Source organism: Orcinus orca, chromosome 17, assembly GCF_937001465.1.
Source record: "Orcinus orca chromosome 17, mOrcOrc1.1, whole genome shotgun sequence".
Taxonomy (NCBI): Eukaryota; Metazoa; Chordata; class Mammalia; order Artiodactyla; family Delphinidae; genus Orcinus; species Orcinus orca.
The window spans coordinates 49470043-49488863 of NC_064575.1; the positions used below are offsets into that span (position 1 = coordinate 49470043).

The 18821-nt window shown below is 46.2% G+C and overlaps 1 protein-coding gene across 3 annotated transcripts in view; it reads left to right on the forward strand.

Moving 5' to 3' along the window:
- Positions 1–18821, forward strand: part of MATN2 (matrilin 2) — a 155336-nt gene that overhangs the window by 128185 nt on the left and 8330 nt on the right. For all 3 annotated transcript variants that reach the window (XM_033438230.2, XM_033438232.2, XM_033438233.2), the window contains 3 exons: positions 11270–11392; positions 12654–12776; positions 15166–15288. In XM_033438230.2, the coding sequence (XP_033294121.1) occupies positions 11270–11392; positions 12654–12776; positions 15166–15288 (369 nt within the window). The remainder of the gene's footprint in view (positions 1–11269; positions 11393–12653; positions 12777–15165; positions 15289–18821) is intronic.

The window sequence follows — 18821 nt, forward strand, 5'->3', positions numbered from 1 at the left end:
TTTCCTGGGTACATACTTCCCTGCAGCTGGTCCCAATTCCTGTCTCCATTACTTTAAAAAAAAAAAAAAAAAAACGACTCCCAGGTATTCTTCTCTTCTTCACTCAAGAATGCTGTGTTTTCTGCCCTGCAATCCTGTTTCCAAGTTGGCCTAGATAAAGATTAAAAAATAGTCATTTTGAGAGAAGGGTTCACAAGTGGAGGGAAAGGATTGTAATGTACCGTGTCTGTCCTGCTGGTCTTTCTGGTTATGGGGCCAAATTCCCTGACCCCTGATACAATTGTGGCCACAACTTGTCCACCTTTTTATATCGTTTGTTCTCTTGGGCAGGTGAGCTGATTGCACAGCTGGGTGTGCCTCTCTAACTATGCAGCCTGTGAGAAAATGTTTCCCCCATTTGGGATAGAGTCTTGAGTCTTATGGCTTGCTTGTGGCTGCCTGCCCAGCTGCCTCCCAGCCCGCTGCTCTGGCCAGCATGGCCAGCACAGCCAGCACAGGGACGGGCTGGGTATGGGGGTGCAGAAAGAGGGTGGGTGTGTCGAATTGTATCTACCTTTGAGTGCATGCCAAAGCCAGAAGCACACTTTTTAACTGGTTTGTTTTAATTCTCATCATCTTAGATTATTCATGCCTTTCTTTGGTCCTCCCCATTACTGTGAGGACCAAGAGCTGACTATAAGATAGTTGCAGGACTTCTACGAAGTCCTCATGGCCCTTCCAAACAAATGCTACTCCTCTCCTTTACAATCGCGTGCCCGTCTCCCTCCCTCCCTACATCCACATCTGTTATGGCCACTGACGCTTTTAAATGTTGCCCATTTTCTCATTTATAGTGTTTGTAACTAATGATACAGTGATATCATCCACATGAGTAAATGTTCAACAATGCCATTAGAAGTGAATTTTGATAAGTATTTATTTATATATGGTGTGTCCATATGAAATGCGAGATGATCAGATGGGTTAGAATTATCCTATCCTCAGGCAATGGTGGTATGTAAGAGATGCACTTTACCCATACATATCTGTTGAGCTCGTCCCCTAATTGAAGACTCTCTGTCTGCCCAAGGATGATTCTGTCTAGCTGCCCTGTCCTGAAATAATGGGCTGTGTTTTCGGTGTGGCCGTAGTTAACTGGGGTTGGGATGTATGTTTCCCAGCTCTACGCCAGATCACAAAGAGCCTGATGCCGTGCCCGCATCTGTTTTGTAAATCATGCTGGGCTCTGGATGGGGAGGCAGCTGGGGTTCAGCCAGGCCTGGCTCAGGAGCTAAGGGTGTCCTTCACCCTCCATAAAGGCAGCCTCCACTTAGAGCCTTGATAGCAGGTGTCCTGAAGAACACTTCACTCGCTTTTTGGAAGGTTCTCTGAAGCATGGAGAGCACGCCCAGTTTCCCAGGGCCCGGGAAGGAAGTAGACACAGTTATGCCCACACCCCTGCAGGCACCTTGGGCTCTCCGGCCTCTAGAGTGACGCCCATCCTCCCTTCCTCTAGGTCCCCTGGCCCCCAAGCTGTGATTGCCCGTAGGAGCCTTCCTTGCCTTGGAGTATTGTTCCACAGACTGGGGGGTAAGGTGGGGAGAGGAATGGGGGAGTCTCCTCTACAAGCTGCAGCTGAGAGGACTCCTCCCATCTCTACCTCCTGGAAATTTCCCTGAGATAGACCTAGTACAAGGGCATCCCAGCACCAGGAAAGACTCTATAGGCTAGATGTGCATGGAACACACAGCCCACTGCCCTGTGAGCTCCTGGAGGTTAGAGACTGGATCTTGTTTGCAGCCTGAGTTCCAGGCCTGGCCCACAGGAGATGCTCTATAAAGTTCAGTGAATGAGAGAGTGAATGGACAGAGACCACCAGTCTTTTCATCCTGTGGCACCTGGCACAGGGTCCACCCCTGCCCAGTAGCCTTCAGTGGCTCTCCACTGTCTCCCTCAGTTTCCAGTCGAGTGCCTTGATTTGGCAGTGATGGAGAACCCCTTCCTCCCCTCCTGAGCCCCACCCAGGTCTTCCCTGCTCCTTCCAGTTCTTATGGGGGCAGCTCCCCTATCCTCTGAGTAAGCCCTGTACCTCCAGCCCATCCCCTCTCCACTTAGGACAACGTCCCTATCCCACCCTGCTGGCCGAAACCCAGCCCAGGGCCAGCATCCCCTCCATGGGGAACTTCATGCCCCTCTCACCTGCTGGGAGCAGCTCTGCTCCACCCACTGAAGGCAGGCTCCACTAGGACCTCTCGTGGCCCCACCTCACCCTGTGGCTGTCTGTGCTCAGATCTAGAACCAGTGTGGCAGAGTAGAAAGAACACTGAACTTGAGAGCCCAAAGACTGGGTTTAAATCCTATAGCTCCCATGCTGGGCAAGGGAATTGACCTCTCTGGATCTGATTGTTCATATGTAAACTGGGAATGATCATTTCTGCCTCTCTCTCAGGGCCTCTGTGTGGCACAGGGAGAGACATTCATTGGGAAGCTTGTCAATTGCCATAAACCCTAAGGTACTCTTGTTATGGTCTTGCTTCCCACTGCTGGACTGCCCCACACTGAGGAGAGGGCTGAGGTAGCATCCTTGCCTTGCTGCCTGGAGACCCACTCCCAGGGCCAGGCCTGCCCCCCTTGTGGAGCTCCAGAGATGGACCACCCTGGGAGGAGTCAGACTCAGGAACCCAGGGACTACCTTCTTCTAGCAAGTGGAGGGTGCTGATGGGGATCTGAGCCACAAGCATAGGGCACTGGGAATTTCCGTTGGGTATACTCCTACTCTGGCCACCAGAGGTGGGTGTGAAATGCAAAGGCCTTTTCCAACCTGATGCCTCCCAGCTTGACTTTGAAGGACAGAAGCAACCCTGAGCAGGGCAAGAGGAGTGTATTAGTCTGCTTAGGCTGCCATCATGAAATACTGTAGGCTGGGTGGCTTAAACAGCAGAAATGTATTGTCTCACAGTTCTGTAGACTGGAAGTCCAAGATCAAGGTGCCAGTATGGTTAGGTTCTGGTGAGAACCCTCCTCTTGGCTTGCAGATGGATGCTTTCTTGCTGTGTCCTCCCATGACAGAGAGAGAGAGAATAAGCTGTCTTGTGTCTCTTCTTAGAAGGGCACTAATCCCATCATGGGGGCCCCACCCTCATGACCTCAACTAACCCTAATCATCTCCCAAAGGCCCCACCTCCAAACACCAGCACATTGGGAGTTAGGGCTTCAACATATTAATTTGGGGGGAAACACAATTCAGTCCATCACAGAGAGTGAAGGCAAAAGACCACCTTTACCCTCATGTATTCACATTAGAGGTTTAACGAAACAGAAGGAAACTTAAAGATCTTTCCTTTCTTTTGTGGGAAACAGGCACAGGGAGAAAACTGGTGCCCTCAAGCTGGCCCTGGGGGTCAGTGACAGAGTCAGGACTAGAACTGGGGTCTCCTGACTTCAGGATCTCTTACCCAATGTGAGATACCCTTTAAAAGTACATCTCGGGCTTCCCTGGTGGCGCAGTGGTTGAGAGTCCACCTGCCGATGCAGGGGACACGGGTTCGTGCCCCAGTCCGGGAAGATCCCACATGCCGCGGAACAGCTGGGCCGGTGAGCCACGGCTGCTGAGCCTGCGCGTCCGGAGCCTGTGCTCCGCAACGGGAGAGGCCACACAGTGAGAGGCCCGTGTACAGCAAAAAAAAAAAAAAAAAAAAGGACATCTCAGTTCAGCTGCTTCTGTTCTCTCTGAGAAAGAGCCTACACAGAGTAGTAAACGAACGGCTGCTCCTAGTTTTATTATTTTAAAAAGCCAGCAAATGGTGTAATTCTATCTCTCGGCCTTGGTTACCCTCTTGGCAGGTGGCCACTGTGGCTTTCTCCCTCTGGGGTTGGAGTTGGTTTTAATAACCTCCTACGTGGAGCCCCAGACACAGGATTGCTGTTTGTCATCGCCACAGAGGTGTGAGACCTCAGAACACATCACCCCATGACTGCTGCACCACAGACGTGCGTGAGTCACCATGAGTCACGTGCATGTGGAATCCAGATGTGAAGAGTGCAGGCTGTAGCAGTGTGTGGGGCTGTTAGACACGGGCCCTAAAAGCCTGTGCTATGTCCTGAAACTCCTGCTCACCTTGATCACAAATCGCAGACCCCATTCACGATGAGGGATTAATTAATGTGTAGACCTGCCTCCTTACATGTAAAAAAGAGGATCCTTCTTTTAGAGGGAAAATGTTTTCTTCCTGCACCCTGAGATTTCTCCTGAGTCCTCTCATCCATTTCACTTAAGTGACGGTTCCCAATCAAGTCTGTCCTCACTCTCGTCTCTGGATTTGAGTCTAGGTACTTCCTTAAGCTCTTGGTTCATTGATTCTCAGTCTTCACAAGGATTTACCATGGACCTGCATTTTTGTGCTGGTCATATTGTGCTGGGCACTGGGCATCCCTGGGGTTGATGCAGGTTCAGTTTCTGCCCTGACAGTGTTTCAAGTTTCTCAGGGAGGAAGGATATTAAAGATGGATCATCCGTTCTGTGTGATGAGAGTCATGATATGGGAAGAAGAGGTGTCACAGGAGCGTGTGGCAGGGGGACCCTCACCTAGTCTAGAGAAAGTCTCCTGAGAAAGAGATGTTTGATCCAACACCTAGAGGTTGATGGAGGGAGCTAGCCAGAGATGGAGGGTGTTATGGACTGAATGTGTCCTCCCCAAATTCATATGTTGAGAGTCTAACCCCCAAGGTGATGGTGTTAGGAGGTGGGGCCTTTGGGATGTGATTAGGTCATGAGGGTGGAGCCCTTATGAATGGGATTCGTGCCCACAGAGCTCTCCAGCCCCTTCCACCATGTGAGAATACAGGAGGTCTGTGACCCGGAGGAGGGCTCTCACCCAACCATGCAGGTACCCTCATCTCAGACTTCCAGCTTCCAGAACTGTGAGCAATACATTTCCATTGTTTATAAGCCACTCGGTCTGTGGTGTTTTGTCATAGCAGCCTGAAAGGACTAAAACGGAGGTGAGCAGTCTTCCCAGGCATAGGAAATAGCACATGCAAGCCCAGGGTCCAGAGAGTGAACTGAAGGAAGCTGAGTGTACTTAGTACTGAGTCCTAAGCATTGAGTACTGAGTACTAAGTACTGAGTGTGAGAGGGAGACTGGAGCCTGGAGGAGCGGCTGGGACAAATCACCTGCAACATTTAGAGTTACATTAGACGATTTAGAGACCCAGCCTCCCTTGAGAAAACCATTTTAGTTCGTCTTCTGAGAATCTACCAGCCTATCTGAGCAGACTCTGCTGACCCTGCTGGGCTAGGATGACCACTGGATGTGCAGCTGGACCAGGGAACATGGAGGTGATAGACTTGTGATCTAATCACGCCTCTGCCCCCAGCACAGCTGACACTAATCATCTCTGCAGGGTAAGGGGCCTTGCGAAAGTCCCTTCCTCTCTGTGGCCATCGGTTTCCTGGACTCTAAAGGAAGGAGTTGGACCAGTTCATCCCCAAGGTCCCTTCCAGCCTGAGAATGAGGGTAGAGCCTGGCAGAGTAAGTGCTCTGCTAACACTTGCTGAATGAATGAATTCTTGTCGGGGTGCCCACCATTCTCCCCAGGCTGAAGGCACCCCATGATCGTGAGTCAGGGATGGTGGCTCTCTTTGCCTGTTAGGGAACCACTGAAGTGCTTTCGTAGTGGGAGTACCTTTGGCTCTGGGGAGAAGCTGACTCCAAGCTGGTTTCCAGACTTGGTGACTGGAGGGCAGCTAGAGCCTGTGGTCGGGGAGTTACCACGTGTAGTTCTCTAATTATGAGTGACCGGAATGTCCCTGGTGTGCAGAAACTGGACATTTTGCTGAACAAATATGAATTGAGTTCTGCAAGGCTGGTACATAGGAGAGAAAGGGGAGCCCAGCTGATCGCCGGCATCCCCACCGCATGGGTTCTGATTTAAAACACCTGCACAAAACCCCTGGGCGGTGGATCTAGTTACCCTCGGTTTTCAGAGTAGAAAACTGAGGAAATGTTTCCTTGTACTCAGCAGGCATTTGCTGAGGACCTGTTGTGGGCCAAGCATTAAGTTAGGTCCACAGAGAGGAGGGCAGATGCAGCCCGTGGTGCCCTGGAGGTCAGAGCCCATGGGAGCGTAGTTCAGTGAGGAGGTGGGCACAGATCCAGAGCAACCGCATAACTAACTGTTCAGTGGCAGCTGTGATGTTACCAGAGGGGGCAGATGCCTGGTGCTTTGGGCCCTATGCGGGGGGGTCTGGGAAGACATCTGGAGGAGGTGGCGGAGGAAGGAGGGGCAGAGGAACGGCTGTGCAGAGCCCTGTGCAGGGAGAGCTTCTGGCTTGGTACTGAGGTTCTGAAGGAAAGTACTCAGAGTTGGGGGAGTGTGGATGAGATGACGCAGCAGGGCAGGTCCCGCGAACCTCACCGACGATTCTGTGTCTTATCCAGACTCTTGGACGCATTAAAGGATCTCAGGCAGAGGGAGGGAGTGATGTGAGCAGATTCACATTTTGGAAAGAGGACTTGGGCTGAGTCGGGGAGGATGGGCTGGAGGGGCCGGAAGTAGGTTTGTGGAGACCCCGTTAGTGGACGATGTAATAATAGCCGGAGAGAAAGACGATAGCGTGTGGTTCATGATGGTGGAGGTGCAGAATCGTCTGGACACTTGGGAAGGTCTCTGAACATAAGTTCTGGGTCCAGTGCCAGCATCTCACCCCTGGTGGTTTACTGGAATCATCTGTGGGGCTTTTAAAACATCCAGAAGCCCAGGCGGCACCCTGGACCCCCAGAAATAGAGATTATCTTACGGTGATTGATGCAACCTCCTTGGAGGACAATTTGAAAATACGTATCCAGTTGTAAATGTTCATTCTCTTTAAGCAGGCAGTTCCACTTCTAGATGTTTATCTTTCAGACGTGCTTTCACGTTGTCTGCAAAACTACAGGCACACGAATATCCATTGCAATAATGTTTGTAATAGCAAAGCCTAGGAACCACCTAAACGCCCTTCCAATAAGAAACTGGTTAGGGGACTTCCCTGGTGGCGCAGGGGTTAAGAATCCCCCTGCCAATGCAGGGGACACAGGTTTGATGCCTGGTCCAGGAAGATCCCACATGCCGCGGAGCAGCTAAGCCCATGCGCACAACTACTGAGCCCGTGCACCTAGAGTCTGTGCTTCGCAACAAGGGAAGCCACCGCAATGAGAAGCCCGTGCACCGCAACGAAGAGTAGCCCCCGCTCGCCGCAACTAGAGAAAGCCCGCTCGCACCAACGAAGACCCAACACAGCCAAATAAATAAATTTATAAAAAAAAAAAAAGAAACTGGTTAAATGAATCATGGTGCAGCCTTTGAAAATAATGCTGTAGTGTGTCAAAGGTGAGCAAGAGGAATACTTTTGTAAGTTTTTTTGTTTAAAGTTTATTCTATTTTTAGAATAGGTAAAAGGTTTTTACATGGTTTAAAAATCAGAACAATACGAAAAGACGTACATTAAGAAGTTTGGCTCCTACTCTTACCCTTCCACCCATCCCCTACCTCCACTTCCCATCAGGAATGGTGGTGGGCAGCCTCCAGGGCGGCCCCCAGCAATCCCCATCTCCTGAATTCACACACGTGTAGTCCCTCCTTCATTGTTGCTCTGTGTGACCAATAGCATATGGAAATAACAAGGAGGTCACTTCTCCAGTTACGTTATCAGAGACACTGTGGCTGCTCTCTTGGGAGCTCTCTCTCACTTCTTGAATCACTCACTCTTGGGGAAGCCATGTCGGGAGCAAGTGTCTCATTGTACAGAATATTTATTCAGCTTGTCTCCTGAGTAGTCATGGACACTTGGGTTGTTTCCCACTTTTCGTTATTACAAACAATGCTGCCGTGAATAATTTGAAAGTATACCGGGGCTTCCCTGGTGGCGCAGTGGTTAGGAATCTGCCTGCCAACGCAGGGGACACAGGTTCGAGCCCTGGTCTGGGAAGATCCCACATGCCGCAGGGCAACTAAGCCCGTGTGCCACAACTACTGAGCCTGCACTCTAGAGCCCGTGAGCCACAACTACTGAGCCCGTGAGCCACAACTACTGAAGCCTGCGTGCCTAGAGCCCGTGCTCCGCAACAAGAGAAGCCACCGCAATGAGAAGCCCGCGCACCTCAACAAAGAGTAGCCCCCGCTCACCGCAACTAGCCCGCATGCAGCAACGAAGAACCAATGCAGCCAAAAATAAATAAATAAAATAAATAATTTTTTTAAAAAAGTATATCAAATTATTGATACACTTCATATGTGCCAGGGTATCTGCAGGAGAGAATTCCAGAACTGAAGTTGCCGGGTCAAAGGTACATTTTGTACTTTTGGTAGATATTGCCAGCTATCCCTCCATAGGGGAAGTCCGCCCTTAATATGTTTGAATTTTGAACGATGGGCCTGTTTTGCCTTTAAAATAATCTCTGCAAGTGGCTGATGCTCACCAGAGGTTGAGAACCGCAGCTCTCCTCTCTCTTGATCACATGCTGTAAGCGGGTGAGGAGGGGAAAGGTTAAAAACCCAAACTCTCTACATGCTTTTAAAGCATGCACACAACAAAATTTCCAAACAGCTATTAGTACAAAAGCCCAGGAGAGCTCAGAAGCTGGGGTGGGAGCTCCTGGGATAGTCTGCAGCAAGAGTGAATACGGCCCCTGAGAACAGGGGCTTCGGGCTCAGCAGGCTCCTGATAAAGGATAGCAGTGCCACTCTGCCTCGTACAGGCTCAGACCACCATGGCTTGGCGTGGGAGAAGCTGGGGGACGATGACCTTTCAGGGTCCCTGCACCGAGACAATTACTCTTCAAAATTGCAGCCTGAGATGGAGCTATGGGGACAGGACAGGGCACGGGGGAAGCTCCAGAAACAAGGGGTGTGGGCTTCCGTGGTGGCGCAGTGGTTAAGAATCCGCCTGCCAGTGCAGGAGACACGGGTTCGAGCCCTGGTCCGGGAAGATCCCACGGAGCAGCTAAGCCCGTGCGCCACAACTACTGAGCCTGCACTCTAGAGCCCACGAGCCACAACTACTGAAGCCACGCACCTAGAGCCTGTGCTCCACAGCAAGAGAAGCCCGCGTGCAGCAACGAAGACCTAACGCAGCCAAAAATATAAATAAATAAATAATTTTATAAAAAAAAAAAAGAAGAAGGGGTGTGCCATGGGGGTCTGTCTGGATTATGGCTTGGCAAGACTGGACTGAAAGAGTTATGTATAGCTATTTTATTGCATTGGAAAATGGAGTCTTCTTAATATAAATTCATGGTGAGGAAAAATGTGCTCGCCTCCACAGCCAGCCAGCTGTCTGTATTATGGATCACTCAACTGCATTTCCACTCAACACTATGTGAGGGATTACCCCAAGCCATCGGGTGATGTTCTGCATTAATAATGAGTCTAGATTGTGCCCAGAGAAGTAAGTCATGTTCAGAGCAAAGAGGAAGGGACAGCTCTGCTTTGACTCTCCTCTGCAGTTATACTGTTAGTTGATATAATGCCTTCCCACTGAACAACGATTTTGGCAGCACTTCTGCCCAAACGAAGACAAGCACAATTCCCTTAATGTTTGGAAGCTTACTTTACAATATAGCAACGCAGTGTAGCTAGGGAAAACATTTATTTAGCTAGGGATTTATTATCAGAAGATTACATGTTTAATCTGGTGCTATCACTTATTAGCATTTGATGTTGGCAAGCCACTAATCTTCCCAAACTGTAGTTTCCCTAGCTGGTAAATGAGAACAACAACAGCTGCTTTAATTAACGCATAGGGTGGTTCTCAGGACTCCCTTCCAAAAGAAATACTGCAAAAATGTCTCAGAAGAAAGCGTACGGTCTGTGCCAGACTGTGAAAGTGATTATGCACTTTGGAGCATTTATTTAGTAACCTCAAGTCATATCCATTGTAGAAATTCTCCTCGATCTGAAATGATAGCGTTGACTCTCAGAATTATGTCTGGTTCTTATAAAAAATCACTTCCCACCTATCCTCAGTAATGGGTTTTTTAACTATCAGCCTGGTTTTCACAGGGTCACAAACCTGCTCCCGCAGAAGCTGCCCCAGCCACGTGGACGGCAGTGCCCTTCTGTAGTTGCTCAGTCCTGTAACCTCAGAGTCACCTGTGACTCTTCTGTCATATCCATATGAAGATAAACTCTTCATATCAATCCATCAGCAAAGCTTGTAGGCTCTACCTTCAAAGTGCAGGCACAGTCTGACCCCTCTCACCAGCCTGTCTGGGCCACCAGGATCAGTGCACTGGGTTTCTTCCAGCTCTCCATGCTCCAGCCTTACCTGTGCCCCATTCTGTGCACAGTAGTCCTTTAAAAATAAAGTCAGTTCATGTCTCTCCACTGCTCAGAACCATCCAGTGACCCCTTCTTACTTAGATGCAACCACTGCCTGTGACTCCCACGTGGTCTATCCCGGCTTATCACTTGCCTGGCCCCCTGGTCTCCTTACCTTTCCTGAAACGTGCCACACCCACTCCTACCACTGCCATTTGCAGATGCTGTTCTCCTTGGGTGCTGTTCTTTCCAAACACTACGTATTCACTCATCCCTTTCTTCAGGGCTCTGCTCAGTGTCACCTTCTCTGACTGCAGCATGTAAAATAACAAGCCCTCCCTATGCCCCAAACCAGCGGGCACTCTCCATCCCCCTTATCCTGCTTTTCTCCATAGCACCTTCCCCATCTAACATATATATTTGTTTGTCTGTTGTTTGTCTTGCCCCCTCTTTCCTCCCACCCTTGCCACCAAATGTAAACTTCACAAAAGCAGAAACTTGGTTTTATTCATTGTTCTGTCCCCAGACCCTAGAAGAGTACCTGACTCAGAGAGAAGGGACTCATGAAATATTCCACAACTCCGTGAACAAATGAATGAATGACTGGATGGATGGATGGATGACCAAAGTAGGACACATACATGCATACATAAGCAGATATGTAGATAAGCTGACATTACAGTTATATGATAATCAATGATGTGGAACTTATTTTCCAATATTTATAGGCCATTTTTATCTCTCTTGTAACTTTTCTTTCCATGTCTTTTGTTCATTTTTCCTATGGAGATGATCATATTGTTTTATTTTATGTGCTCTTTATATATTAAGAATTTTTGCTCATAGACATGCTTTCTATTTTGAAATGTGCCCTGTGGGATAAAGTACTGCTTTCATTTAAGGTGTCTGAAATGTCTTATAAGATTGAATAAGTAGCTAATGTATGAATCATTTTCTTTTTCTCTTTCTCTAATTCCAATTGGATTGTCAGAATTGGACTCTTGTGCTTTGGGGAACCATGGTTGTGAACATTCGTGTGTAAGCAGTGGAGGCTCTTTTGTGTGCCAGTGCTTTGAAGGGTATATACTCCGTGAAGATAGGAAAACCTGCAGAAGTAAGTTTTTATTGGAGTGGGCTCACATTACTGTATCTGACCTCTGCATGAAATCCACCGTCCTGATCTCTGTGTATCAGTTACTCTCAAAAACCAATGCCACAAGACCACTAAATGTAATGTGGGATCCTGGATCAGAAAAACATGACTTTGGCTTAAAAACTAAGGAAATATAAATAAGCTATGGACTTTAGTTGATATTACTGTATCAGTAATGGTCCATTAATTGTTAACAAACGTGTCACACTAGTATAATGTTAATAATAGTGGAAACTGGGTATGGGGTTTATAGGACCTCTCTGTACTATCTTCAGTTCTTCTGTAGATCTAAAACTGTCCTAAATAATAAAGTCTATTAAAAAGAAAACAAACAAATGGACAAATGAAAAAAGTCAGTGCCAGAGCTACAACTGAAGATGTTCATTTATGCCCTGTGGAAAGAAACGACAGGTTGGCAGTGTGCTCTACTGGAAAGATGTACAGTCTGAAATCCAGTATTCTATCAGCTTCTAGCTCTGCCATTTATTAGCTGGGCAAGTTGCTTAACTTCTCTGAGCCTCTGTTTCTTTATCTTTAATAGTATTTTTGTTGTTGTTTCTGGTGGCACAAATCCCTCTTAGAGACCACCTTATGGTGAGGCCATTCTACGTCTCAGAAAGCAAGGCCTCTTAGATGGGGCCAAGACACGTCTCTATATAGTCAAAGGGGAGTGTGTAACCCTGAGCAAATGATTCCCACCCCTATCAGTCGTCTTTTTCTTAAGCTTCTCAAAAGTACTTTACAAAGAACAACTCATATTTCACATGTGAAGAAAAGATGGGTAACTGAAAGTATTTTTCTCATTTTTCAGAAAGGAAAGGTAAGGTTAAGTCATTCTCCAAAGTCCTATGTCAGGGAAAAAGCCAAAATTAGATTTCAGTGCCACTAATCTAAATTGAGGTTTAATCTCCTAAGTAATCATACCAACAGTGTTTCCTTTCTGATATCACAAACTGCATCTGCAGAAAGCTGATGATGGACTGCATATTTATGAGACACTGAAGTAGGTGCTGGTGAATGACGGTGGCGGTGATAGTGAGGAAGTTGGGAGAGTGAGCCCGCATTGGAGCCGCTAAAGTTCATCCTCAGTTTTATCTTCCTCCCCATGGATCACTGAGCTCAGGTGGCCCTGGAGTCCAGTGGCTGAGATGGATGGAAATTCCCAGGTGAAGCCCAGGGAAAATTGATGTTGGTAACATTTAACTTGCTCTGTTATCCACAGGGAAAGATGTCTGCCAAGCAGTAGACCATGGCTGTGAACACATTTGTGTGAACAGTGATGAGTCGTACATCTGCAAGTGCTTGGAGGGATTCCGACTCGCTGAGGACGGGAAACACTGCAGAAGTAAGTGGCTTCAAGGTAGAGGCGGACTTTTCCATCTGTGGGTCTTGGACAGTTGGAGAACTTCATTAAGCACTGAAAGTCTTCCTTTATAATCAGTGTCACTATTGTTAAGTTCCTGCCTTGGGTGCTCTGAAACTGTTGTGCTAGTGATCAGTACAATAGACCCTTAGTTCTTCAAGAATTTCTCAGTCAAGATCCTGAGTTGTCAGGCTTTTCGCTGCTTTTCACTTTCTCCCAGCTATAGGCCCTTTCCACAAGAGTTGTGTGGGTGCTCAGAGCCTAGCACGGTGCCTGGCTAGCCATTGGATGGGATTAGAATCTCTGCCAGCAATCTCTATAAGGATCAAAGAACAGTTATAGTGCTATTTCTTCTTGGAAAACCTTATAAGTAAGGGCAGAAGGTGCGAGAAGGGCCGAAAGGATTTTCTGTGAGTCTTGTTTATCCATTCTATCATTTGCTTCTATAGGTCACTCAAAACAGATTTTCTGAGAGTTTACTTAGAAGGTATATTGGTCAGGGTTCTCCAGAGAACCAGTAAAATGTGTGTGTGTGTGTGTGTGTGTGTGTGTGTGTGTGTAGATCGATAAATAGGGAATCTGTAGGGCAGGCTGGCAGGCTGTGTGTGTGTGTGTGTGTGTGTGTGTGTGTGTGTGTGTAGATCGATAAATAGACAGGGAATCTGTAGGGCAGGCTGGCAGGCTGTGTGTGTGTGTGTGTGTGTGTGTGTGTGTGTGTGTGTGTGTGTAGATCGATAAATAGACAGGGAATCTGTAGGGCAGGCTGGCAGGCTGGAGACCCAGGGAAGAACCGATGTTGCAGCTGTAATCCAAAGGCAGTCTGGAAGCAGAATTCCCTCTTCCTTTTGGGGAATTCAGTCTTTTTTTCTCTAAAGGTCTTCAAGATAAGGCCCACCCACAATATGGAGGATAATCTGCTTTACTCAAAGTCTCCTGATTTAAATGTTAATCTCATCTAAAAAAAAATACCTTCACAGCAACATCTAGACTGGTGTTTGACGCAACAACTGGGCACCATAGCCTAGACAAGGTGACACATCAAGTTAACCATCACAGCCCCCAACAGAAGAGACAGGGTTGGCCGAGCTCAGTGAGGTGGGCAGTAGACAAGAACAGGGTGGGGATTTTTCCTCCACTGTGAGATTCTGAGCTGTTAATCCCTACTTTGGGTGATCTTGACACTGTCTACTTGCTTTTGTGATACTCTGCTCCGGTGGGCAGAATGTTCTTTTTTTTTTAGTTAAAAAAAAAAAATTCAATCGCTGTTGAGGTTGATTTGGGGGAATATCCTCATGGATACCCGAAATAACTGGGGGCCTCCACAGGTCAACCTTAGTGGGGTTGGGGAGAGCTCATTCCTCATTCTTCTGCCAGGAAGAGGGGCTTCCACTGTTAGTGAGAAGTTCTGTCTGAAAAACCGATTTCTGGGATGCCTGTGGGTCCGTGGCCTGACTCTGCAGGGCTCCCTACACTAGCCTATGTTTTGCCTTCACAAGGGGGTGTCCTTCTACAGAGCCCATGGCTGCAGTTCTGCCCATTATGTCTGCCTGAGCCATTTGTTCATGCTTCTCTTTCTGTAAGCATGGGCACACATGTGCATCATTTCTTCATTCAATGTATTTTTTGCTCAATAAGTTGAGCTATTTGTACACAACTGTACACAAGGCACAACTTCTTCCTGTGAAATTTGATTGCTAAATCAAATCCCACCATTCCCACTTCCAGAGGGATCTGTAGTCACTGATTCCAATTTTGTAGGAAGCTTCTTTTAGGGAGCTAATGACCGAAAAGAACCAGAGAGCCAAAGGCTTTCATGCCGTGGAGGAGGACTACTCAGGACACATCCTGCTTCAGCTGTATCATCAACTGGTTGTACGACCTTGGGCAACTCTGTGAAACTTCGTTTCTTCATTTATACCTTGGGTATAATTATCCCTGCCCTCCTCTTTCCACAGGATGTTGTGAAGATTAAAAGGCTGTAACTACTCTGGAGAGTTTAAAGTATCTCACACATGAGAAATGTTCATCAGAAAATTAAAACTGAAGCATTTGGGATGTCTATGGGGAAAATTCAGTAGCTTGGGAAAACCAAAACTCAAAGCACATCGAACAATTCTAAAAATTAACAATAAATCCGGGACACCTGATCACCCATCTGACCACGCAGTTTCAAGGGAGCTAGAGCTTTCTGAGAGGTTTCCTTTACCATGCCCTATCCTGAGTATTAGACTGAAAAGGGGGATGTTATAGAGGAAGTTTGAATAGAGATTTTTTTTTAATGGATTATTTCTATGATCTGTCCTGACATGACTGTTCAATCCAGTTCATTTCTACATTGATGAGGTTGCTTAACTTCCTTCATTACCCTCAGGGAAGGATGTCTGCAAATCAACCCACCACGGCTGTGAACACATTTGTGTTAATCGTGGCAGTTCTTACATCTGCAAATGCTCAAAGGGATTTATTCTAGCTGAGGATGGAAGACGGTGCAAAAGTAAGTGATCTCAACTTGGTTTTTTTGCCTTAATTTGGTTTGGGAGCAATTGCTTTTTGGAGTATTTGCAGGAAATAAATCCCTCACCTCTGCTTCTACCATAGATATAAATGTGTATGCATAGATACAGAATGGGGAAGAGAGAGCTTAACTGCACCTATGAAAAAACTTATGGTTTTAGTTAACAGTAAGTTCACTATCAGCTAAGAGGCTAGAATGATCCTAGCTGAATAAGAATATCTGGAATGAGGGAGGTAAGACTTGTGCTTTTAAACTTAAAAATAATACCTCTAAAGTAGCAGAAAAAATTTTGAGTTATTTTATCATCTCAGAGTAGAGAAGAATTTTCTAAACATGACATGAAACATAAAAGCCATAAAAGAAAAAAAAGGGAAAATGTACAGTGAGAGATTAAAGCTACCATACATTTTTTTACCTGTTAGTTATCAGAGTTCAAAAAGTTTGATGATTCCTTATATTGGCAATGGTGTGTGTGTGTATATATATATATATTTTTTTTTTTTTGGCTGCGCTGGGTCTTAGTTGCAGCACACAGGATCTTCATTGCCACGTGTGGGATCTTTTAGTTGCGGCACACGAACACTTAGTTGCGGCACGTGAACTCTTAGTTGCGTCATGTGGGATCTAGTTCCCTGACCAGGTATCAAACTCAGGCCCCTCCATTGGGAGCGTGGAGACTTTAGCCACTGGACCACCAGGGAAGTCTCCAGCAATGGTATGTTGTAATAGGCAATTGTAAATTTATCACTAGGCGTCTGAATTGGTACAACTTTTAGGAGGGCAATTTGGTGATATTTTAAAGGCAGTTCCAGTTCTAGGAGTTTATCCCACAGATAAGTGCATGTGTTCTTATCACATAAGAACACATAGCCATATTTAAAGGGATATTTTGTGCAGCGTTATTTGCAGTAGCAAAAATGGGAAATAAGGTAAATGTCTATCCATAAGGTACTGATTAAATAAATAATGGTACATCTATACAATAGAATACTATACAGCTGTTAAAAGGAATGAAGCAGCTCTAGATGTATCCCCAAGATATTTTAGGTGAAAAAAGCATGGTGCTGAATGGTTTTTATAGTATGTTACCATTGATGTATTTTGCAAAAGGCTCTCTCTAACCTATATTCTCTCTCTCAATATAGACATAGCTATATAGGTAGATAGAGATGGAGATATATAGATATAGATACCCTTTGTAGTGTTTGAACTTTGTTCCATGTGCATGTAATATTTTTTTTTAGAAAAAAAATAAAGAAAAAGGATAGAGACAAGATTTAGAAAGCATCATGGTGGGGAAGTTCAATATGATGTCAAGTGAAAAATAAAGGAAGATCTATGTAGAAAAAAAGACTTGAGGTACCTTTCAAATACCAAACTGACAATCTCCTCACCCATTATTTATATGACACTCCCCCCCCAAACCCCAGGGAAAGAAAGGACATTGGGGAGAAGCTACAGCTGAGTATGAGGACAAAGACACTTTGTCTCAGAGAAGCTGTGTGATTAATTAGTTAAGATCATGAGCTTCGACAGACCTGGATTTGAACACCCTGTTCATACATTTGTGTGACCTTGGAGAAATTATTTAACTCGAGTCTCAGTTTCTTCGTATAATATGAAGACAATACCTCACAGAATCGTTATGAGGAATACATGATATCATGTATTTAAAGGTGTTTAGCCCAGTGCTGGCACATTCCAATTGCTCGACAAATGATAGCTACAAATGTAATCATCAACAGCAGAGCTGTCTACAGATGGGGCTTCAGTGGTGAAGTGATGAGTTCCTCATCAGGAGAGGTATTCAGGTCCAGGCTGAATGAATGGCTACTGGGTAGGGATGCAGTAAAGATGTGAGCAACAGGGGTGGCTGGACCAGTGGCTTTTAAAGGTCTTGTCCAACCCTGAAATTCTGGAACTCTGTGAAAATTAAGTTCAGAAGGCAAAACGCTGCTCCGTTCCAGTCTCATTGACTTAACTACCCAAAGAAAACATCCAAGGAAAGCTGAGTGACCTTCCTGCAAACAAGTAGCCAGCAAGAGGGACTGTCATTCTCCCTGGATCTAAAAGTGAAGAGTCTGGCACCTCTCACCCTGATGCTCTTCCACTCAACCTAGGATTCTTGTTTCCTGGCGAAGCCTTCTACACCCCTCTATGCATGGAGGCTGCAGGTGTTGGTTTCATTCTGTAAGAAAAGAGTATATGGGGAAGAAGAGAAAACAGATTCACTGCTGGAAAATTATTTCACTATTTCTGAAATCTGCTGGAGAGTCACATGCACAGTCCTTGAGATTCAGGCTATGAATGTAAATGAAGCTCTGAATTGGCCTTTTCCTCTTTCATTAGTAACAGATCAATAGGTTGGGTAAAGAGGATAAGCACTTAATGAAGAAAGAGAGGAACCCAACTCTTCCAACACACACACACACACACACACACACACACACACACACACACACACACACACAATTACATTAGCATGTTAGTTAAGCCCAGGAATAGAAATATTTTTGCATGTGTGTCTTTACTTCCTAATGTTGCTGTGCTTCATTTTCACATATTAGACAGCTGCTTGATATCTAAAAGAGAATGTACATTGCGTACTGTAGACTGTTTGAAATGAGATCATTCATTTGGGATCTGTAAATTTTTCTTATGCAGCCCTAAATAACAAAAAAATCTCTCTACACCCAGTTTGCTTACGTATTTGCATAAAGCTTTTACTGTCACCCATCTGAGTTGCCTGGAAAACTTCCATATAGATAAAGAATTCACAGTGATAATTCAGTTTAAAACTTTAAAAGGTCAATAGGGGGGAATTCCCTGGCGGTCCAGTGGTTGGGACTCCGTGCTTTCACTGCTGAGGGCCCAGGTTCGCCGAGGGCCCAGATTCGGTCCCTGATTGGGGAGCTAGGATCCCACAGGCTGTGTGGCTTGGCCAAAAAAAAAAAAAGAAAAAGTCAATAGGATACTTAGGGGTGTGCTACCCAATGGACACCACCTCCTTGATTTATTCTGTCAGCAAGCATTTATTTAACAACTCTTGTGTGCCAGGTATTGGAGGTACAGAAATTAATGAGAAATGGCTCCTGCTGAGGAGGAACTGGCAGACTAGAGGAGGAAACTGATACATAATTAACTAGCTGTTGTACAGTGTGGAGCACTGCACAGAGTACACTGGACTATAAGCAACATGGTGTCAGGGATTTTGCTTTGGTCACTGTTGCAATCCTACTGCACTGACTGCCTTACACAAAGAGGTGCTCAATAAACAATTCTTTGTCCACTAAATTAGTAGTGTTAGGGCTACACAGAGAGTAACTGAGACAAGCTGGGTTACTAGGAGATCTCCCTGGAAGAGGTGATGGCCGAGCTGAACTGGAAGACTTTCCAAGTCCGTTGTCTGTCAGATGCCAGCACCGGGGTGATATCACCCGCCTGGAGTAAAGTTATTGGAATCTTTTGGGTGCTGTCAGACCCTTCAGAGTACTGTACACACAGTCCCTCCC